Source organism: Candoia aspera, chromosome 7 (assembly GCF_035149785.1).
Source record: "Candoia aspera isolate rCanAsp1 chromosome 7, rCanAsp1.hap2, whole genome shotgun sequence".
Lineage (NCBI taxonomy): Eukaryota > Metazoa > Chordata > Lepidosauria > Squamata > Boidae > Candoia > Candoia aspera.
The window spans coordinates 22,079,842-22,087,965 of NC_086159.1; the positions used below are offsets into that span (position 1 = coordinate 22,079,842).

Sequence of the window (8,124 nt, forward strand, 5' to 3'; positions counted from 1 at the left end):
TGTCACAAACTCTGTGTCAAAATGATTTTCAGGCCTTTTCACTTGGCACACAGACTGGGTATATGTAACGAAGTCCAGGCTGTGCGTTGTGCCTCCAGTTTTGAATGGACACCAGGGATCCACACAATCTCTGTAAGCAGTGAACCTGCTTCGGGTAATAGCTCTGAAAGAGATTCTGTCCAAAGCCCACCCAGATTCAGTCTTTGCATTTATCAGGAAGGTAATAGCAAATGTGTGCAGCAAAGTGTCTCCAAACTTGCCTCGCATTATCAGGTTTCCCTGACCTCTCTTGGCCTGGGTAGGAAATCGAGATGGATCTAGTTTAGCTGGAAGCTTATCCTGCCCCTAGAAATTGACAAAGGTCAGACATCTGGGCCTATTTCTGTGCTGTTTCTTAGTAAACCTTGATCTGTGTGATCAGGATGTGTAGCTGGTGTGTTTGCTGACCCTGGAGTAAATAGTGATGCATTTCAGGAAGGACAATAAGAACAAGATAAAATAACTCCCATATACTGATTTTAATTAAATTTAAATGCAATGAAATTTATTTGGGGTCCTGATATCATTCTGGTTGGTACATGCTGGTTAAGACACACAGACCCAAGATCAGCTCTTCCAGTTGTTTTGCCTGTGCTGGGGTTCAGTTCCCATAATCTCTGAATGACATGACCAGTAACCATAAAGGGGTAAGGATGGTGGGAATTATATTCTAACACACCCGACAAGACACCTTGTTGAGAAAGGTTCCTTAATATGAAATATTAACATAAAGTATCTTGTAGTGCTTTATTTGAAGAGAGAGTTCAGGCATTGTAAAGGTTCTGCTTTATTCACATAATCGGTATGTATAGTTTTGCTGCCCTCATCTGGCAAGTCAGAGTAATACTTCCTTACGCCTTTTGGCCATTCTCAGTGGCAAGGGTGGGCAGATAATAGATTAGTAAGAAAACCTGGAAAAATGTATTTTGGAAGGCAGGGCTGAAAGATGCTAACTGCGTTTTTTGTTCAATTTAAAACCCAAAGAGGAAATGTAAAATAGTATTCACTTCCAATCCAAATATGCTATTCAGTGTAAGACACAAAGATCAGTAGGCTGGATTCATACTTTTTTTCTTCCAGTGGGAACATGCCTTGAGGCATAACCAGATCAAGGTACCTCTGCCAGCAGAAATGATGTTTGTCAATACCCAGTTTTCTCTGCTCCTCCCAGAAGTCCAAGGGGTGCTCATTAGGCAGTGTTTCCCATGCTGGCTGGGGAATTTTGGGAGTTGAAATCCACCTATCTTAAAGTTGCTAAGATTGAGAGACACTGCAGTAGGGGATGGCAGGGGGATGAAAGGGGACAATCCCATTTCCTGTCAACAGGATTCCTACACTGTGTTAGAAGCAAAGAAAAAAACCCTATATCTATGACAGGCAAATTCTGGATCTAGTCCACTGTGATTCGTTGATGTTGGAAATAGACTCTTCCTCACATTTGCAACCCAGCCTTTCTCCAAGGAGCTCAATTGTGGTCATGGCAATGGCAGAATCATTCCATTTGGTTCTCACAACAATCCTGAAGCCTGGGAAAGAATGAGAAAGCATGACTACTAGAAGTCTAATGTATATTAGCATACTGTTCTGAGTAGATCTTTTTTGGAAGGTTGTAAAAAATAAATGCATTTTAGGCAGTGGAGGAAGTGCCGTTCTGTGTGTGTAATCTTGTCCTGGGCGCTGGAAACTCCTGCCCAACAGTGGCCTTGCTCTGTTTGGTACTGTCAGATATATGGGAGCTTCCATTTCCAAGCATTCTCACCTAGCTGGACTGCCCAGACAAATCTACTGTAGTTGCCTTTCCTTTCCTTTCCTTTCCTTTCCTTTCCTTTCCTTTCCTTTCCTTATATATAAATATTTTATATATTCTATATATATGTGTGTGTGTGTGTGTGTGTGTATGTATGTATATATATATATAGTTTCATACATACATACATACATACATACATTTACCCAAACTCAAGGCACCTTACATAAAAATGTAATATCCCAAAAACACAGTTTAAAACAGCACAACAGAACCATAATTAAAACCAGCAGTGTCTGCAGGGAGGGTGGGGGTGTAAGAAAAAACTCAAGAGGATGGCCATAACCATGTGATCAAAGCTCCACCCTGCATTGTGATACACAGAAAAGAGGGGAGGGCTTTAATTGCACATTTGTGGCCGCCATCTTGACTCTTTTGACCCCCTCCCCTGTGGACTCTCCCTGAGTAAAAGGCCTGCAAGATAGGCACCTCAGCCTTTGGCTTTCCCGAATACTAAAAGTGCAGGGCCGTGGGGGGTGGGAGTGGAAGGTAAGCTGTGACTGACACAGGCCTGCTTCTGGCTACTATTCCTGGCTAACCACATAGAACATGCAGATCCTCTTTAGGGAACATGATTCTCTACACCTGGACCCTAGCCCTAGAGGGCATGCAAGGTTGAAGCCAGCATTCTGAACTGTGCTTCTGACAACCAGTGCAGGACCCACCATATAGATGTCTCGCTGCTGAAGCAACTTTCTTCTGCCAGTATGTGGGCTGCCACAGTCTCTATGAACTAAATTTTCAGGTAATCTTCAAAGTCATACAGATACTTACATACTTACAGATCTTTTCAGATCCCTATGTAAAAACACTGTGCAATCTTTCATCAAGGAATATCATTTGCTTGTTCATCCTTCTTTTTTGCTGTTGGCATTTTTTGTTCAGTTATTTTGATTCTCTACTCTTGTTGGTACTTCATGCTTTCATGATGTGTTTCTGGTGGCCATTGTGGTGCTAAGAGAGGTAAAATATAAATATTTTGTTAAAATAAGAACCACTTTTTCTCCCCATTCCCACAGGACATTCCAAATTATGAAAATATACAGGAACTCTCATATCTTGATATGGTGATAGCAGAGACTCTGCGCATGTACCCTCCGGCATTCAGGTTAGTAAGATAGGAGACAGTGCGGCTTCTGAAGCATCTTTTCTTTTTATGTAGGTGATTCACACCTCTCCAGGCTGTGCATGTGACTCCTCTCTCAACCTGTAAGGAGTCTGGATAGTTGCTCAGTTGCCAGGCTTTCTCTGGACCTTGAAGGAGTCCTAGGTACAATACAGGATATTCCAAAATTCTTAGTGCAGTTTTAAGCTTTAATAACTTCAGAAGTATAAATGCTACAAACTTGACAAAAAAAATCATTTGAAAGTTTAATGATTCAATTTTTTTTTATACTTACTTAGTTTTGTGAATTTGGAATACTTTTTTTTTATCAAATCAATTTTTATTTTAATTTTTGTTTCAGTCCCTCTGTTTGAAAAATGGCAAATGTTGAAAAAAAATGTCAGCTGCATTTGCTGGCTAGCTGAATTCAAGTCACAAACGGCAGTAAGAAGAAAATTCATTTCCCATTACAAGGAGGCGGCTCACTGCAGAAAGTTAATTAACAGCTGGATGAAAAAAACTCAAGGAAACTAGTTCACTTCATGACAAGCCTAGATCTAAGAGATGCTGAGCAGGCAAAGAGAAATTGAGAGAACAGAGATCCCCCAAATCAGTACACCATACATCTGGTGAACCAAACATTCCAAAACCCACAGTGCACAGAATTCTAACAATGAATCTCCGTAAGCAAGCTTGTAGGGTTATACAGGTAGTCCTCATTTAACATCCACTTGTTCAGCAACCATTCAAAGTTACGACAGTGCTGAACAAGGGTTACTTATGACAGGTCCTCGTAGTTGCAGCCGTTACAGCATGCCTTGAAGGCTGCTTCAGGTGCTTCATTCTCATGTTTTTGTTTTCTTATTTCTGTAATATGCAATCTTTGCTCTTGTAGGTTCACCCGGGAAGCAGCAAAAGACTCTTTCGTGCTGCAGCAACATGTCCCTGCTGGTGCTATCATAGAAATTGCTGTTGGACACCTCCATTACAATCCAAAGTTCTGGCCAGAACCTGAAAAGTTTATTCCTGAGAGGTACATGGGCTGCTGGCTTTTCTTTGTTCAGACCAGTCAAATCACAGTTATTATTTATTGTACAGATAATAACAAAAAGAAAAGGGGGGGAAGGTTATGCTCATAACAGAAAGAGTTAATATGGCAGTGTTATGCTAAAGAAAACTAAACAAACTAATCATGATACAGTGCAAAATGTGTATCCTCCCAATGTATGAATGGGACTACTATGTCTTAATCATCAAACCAACCATTTAGTGCCTACACAGTATTTTCAACTAGAAAAATGCAAATGGAAGGCTGTTTCTCATCCAATGTTTTAATCTTGTCACAGGTTTACAGCTGAGGCTATGCAGCAGCAGCATCGTTTTGCTTATCTGCCCTTTGGGGCAGGTCCTCGTGGCTGCATTGGCATGAAGCTGGGTTTGATGACAATAAAAATTGCATTTCTAAGAATTTTGCAGAGGTTCATGTTCAAAACTTGCCCTGAGACCCAGGTTTGTGCCTATTCTACTTCTTGCAGAGGATGGTAACAAAGAGGAAGAAGACTAGAGATGGGGGAGGAGATGTTTTGCATTTGCCTTTAGCACAGATGTGTAGACCTCTAGCTATTTCCCCTGAATCCCCAATATGGCATCCAACATGTGGGGCCCCCACAGCTTCCTGCCCGATTTATTTAAAAAAAAAAAAAGGATGCAAAGCACGCTGCAAGAAAGGATGGTTTGTCAGCCAGATTGTCTACCATAGTTGATCTGGTTGGAGAACCCCCCGAGAAAACCTGCAGGGCATTTCAAATGTATTGATTTATTTGTTACACTCGTATCTCATATTTTCTCCAGGAGCTCTGAGCAATAGGACTCCCTTATTTTTTCCCTACAGAATCAGCTTGAACCTGAGTCTCTCTAGTCCTGCTATTGCAGTCTCCTCCCAGCTCACAAAGATATTAAGCCTGGGAGGTATAGTATTCTCTTTCCTACATTATTGATGCTTCCTAACTTGCTTTGCATTCTTTTTCTTCACCCTCTGCCCAGATCCCTTTGCAGGTCAAATCTCACAGTACACTAGGACCACAGGATGGCATCTTCATCAAGATCATTCCTCGTTAATATAGTAACATCACTCGGTATGCTTTTTCTGGAGACGCTTTGACTTACCCCATGCTGAAAACTTATTTGTAACATGGAAAAACCTGTTAAAGGCATCAAAGCTCCTACCCAAGGACATCCTGTTCAGACCTCTCTTCTGCTATCTGAAATCTCTACAGTCTGCCTTCTAGCCTTACAAGTCATCTTAGAATGCTAAATTCCAAAGACAGTTAAACCCCTGCGCTCACAGACTTAACATTATAATGGCTGATATGTCTGCTGCACTTTGAAAGCATGTGTTTAATACATTTTTCTGGTGGGGAGAACTTGCTAATAATGAAAATGGGATGCTCACAAAATAAATTGTTTTAGATGTTGAGCATTAAAAAGTAATTTTTAAAACATTTCAGGTTGTTACAACTGATCAGTGGTCTGCTTCGCCTCAACTCTATCCTGGTAGAGTTGTTCCTCTCCTGTCCAAGATCACTGGCAGATTTACCTAGGTAATTCTGCAGCCCAAGATGTAACTGACTGTCTTGAATATGAGCTGTTTTGGCCTTCCCACCAGAAGTCAAACAAGGCAGCCTTCTCCAATCTGGTGCCCTATCCACATGGTAACCTTTTTCATCCTTCAGCTGGTTTGGCTAATGGTGTGTACCAGACTGCAAAAAGCTAAATGAAAACCAGTTTATTCATCCAACTTCTCAAGGCCTGTGGTTTTCATTGACCCCTCAACAGCATTCCTGGCCTTTCTTTGAACTTCGTATTAGCACCAAGATTTTTCCCTCAGACTAAATTCCTTTTTTTCATTTTATTGAACTTTTTCTTAATCTTCTAAGATTGTTGTTTATTCGTTTAGTCGCTTCCGACTCTTCGTGACTTCATGGACCAGCCCACGCCAGAGCTCCCTGTCGGTCGTCAACACCCCCAGCATCCCCAGGGACGAGTCCGTCACCTCTAGAATATCATCCATCCACCTTGCCCTTGGTCGGCCCCTCTTCCTTTTGCCCTCCACTCTCCCTAGCATCAGCATCTTCTCCAGGGTGTCCTGTCTTCTCACTTCTAAGATTAATGAGGTGTAATTTTAATTTTTTAAAAAGGTTTACACTCTCAGTCAGGAAACTTCAACATAAAGACCCAAGGATATTCCACTCATGGGAAATGTTTTGTGTGTGCTCTGTTTAGAGTGCTGCCAACAAGCCCTCACAATCCCAAATGAGGTGCCATCTTTTTCCAAATTTGCATTGAATTGTACAGTTAGGTTTAGCAAAAACGCCAGCTCTCGTCTGAATAGTGTTTATGTGAATGGGAGGCATTAAACATTGTTTAATGTTAAACCTTTAACAGTATTACGTTTGAATAGCAAGTAAGAATATTCTGACATAGTGAAGACTGAGGGGTGATTTGTACGTGGCCCCAAATCCATTGTTAACAACTAGCATGAGTCTACCACTCTTTTGACACAGGAATCACGTTAAGTGATGTATTGTGAGCCATAAAAGCTTAACAAAAAAATGTATCCATCTCTATTACCACAAAATAGAAAATTCCAGCCCCATCTCTATGTGATATTCCCTCTAATCCTCTTGCTATAAAATGAAATGATAGGACTTGGTGCAATTCTGGCAAGAAAGCTTAGAGGTGAGAAAGCACATGATATTCAGAACAAAACAGGCAAACCTTTAGGCAGACATCCTCTAAAACTATGGGTAGACGGGGCGAGTAAAGAGAAAAATTATTAGACCAGAAATTAACAGGATATTTAATAATCTTTAGCTGCCCAGAGTTATGATTGTGAGATGGCCACACATATAATAAAGTAAAATAAAATACATAAAAGGCAGGTTTATGACTTCTTTCCCAGCTTGAAGACTGGTCAGCATGGCTGGCTGGCTGGCGAATTCTAGGAGTTGATGTTCACCTACGTTAAAGCTGCCACGGTTGAGAAACATTGTCATGGAGGATGTGTGCTCTATCACTGACCCGTAAGTTGATGGTTGAACTGAACTCCAGGGGTTGAAATCTGTTACAACTGTTTACCTACCACAGCAGCGGGGCAGCCCTAGAAGTCGACTAAGTGGGGTTCTGAGATCGCAGTTTCCGCTTCCCCCTTTACAGCTAGGACTGAAACTTTCCTTAAAGCTTGTGTTGTTTCAGTTCCTGCTGGAGCAGCGGAAAAAGCTGCTCTTTCTCCTTAACTTTCCCTTCATTTTCCTCTTCTCATCCATGCCTTCCTTGCTGATTTCTTTGTAGCTGCTCCACCCACTCCTTCAAGCTCCTAGCAGAAGCCCCAACCCATCTCTCCATGTTTTCTCTTAAATCTGTCAGAATTTGTTTGAAATCCTCCATGTCTCATGCAGTAAGTTATGGCGCCCCCTAGGAGCTTAACCAGTGAAAGTCAAAGTTATGAAAGGATTCTGGAATGAGTTTACATAAGCGAAAGTGAGATATGCACACAGTTCCCCGGGGAAAGTAGGAGCAGAAAACTGAAAGTTCAGAACAGCCGGTTCAACGTGTAGGAAAATGCTAGTACCTTCAAATTTAGTACAAAAATAACAGGAAGACAATTGTTTACTCTCAATCTTTGGAATTTTCTTTGGAAGGAAAACAAAATCTAAAACTGAAAAGAATTTTAAAAAAATAATCCCCAAAACGTTAAGCACCAAGAGAACCAGCTTCTCCTCGCTGTAGAAAGCCTCTCTTGGGGTACATATACTTAAAAAAAAATACAAATTGGTGATTTAGAACTGGGGTTGCTGGTCTTAAGTGTCCCTTTAAGACTACAGCGCAGCTTGGACAGTGATGAAGTCCCCGCCTCCCAGCTGGCTCTTACCAGTTGAAAGCAAAATACTGTTTCTGATCTTCTGACTGCAAACAGCTGCCCGGAGGACAGATGGGATGATTCCAGGTACTCTCCTTGATCCAGAGAACATTTCTGGGCTTCACGAAAACCTGCCTGAGCCTGAAAAAAATTACCACATTGTCAGCTCTGCCCACGGAACCAGCAGGCACAGCCATTCAGTCTGCCACAGGAAGCCAAAAAAAAAAAAGTTGTATAGCTGTAGCTGGATGTTAT

At 41.5% G+C, this 8,124-nt stretch overlaps 1 protein-coding gene across 1 annotated transcript in view; it reads left to right on the forward strand.

The window, feature by feature from the left end:
* TBXAS1 (thromboxane A synthase 1) overlaps nt 1-5,830 on the forward strand; it is a 269,800-nt gene extending 263,970 nt beyond the window's left edge. Inside the window, exons 11-14 of the mRNA XM_063308553.1 lie at nt 2,866-2,954; nt 3,847-3,984; nt 4,298-4,460; nt 4,995-5,830. Coding sequence (XP_063164623.1) covers nt 2,866-2,954; nt 3,847-3,984; nt 4,298-4,460; nt 4,995-5,069 — 465 coding nt within the window. The 3' untranslated portion in view covers nt 5,070-5,830. The remainder of the gene's footprint in view (nt 1-2,865; nt 2,955-3,846; nt 3,985-4,297; nt 4,461-4,994) is intronic.
* Nucleotides 5,831-8,124: the final 2,294 nt, after the last annotated feature.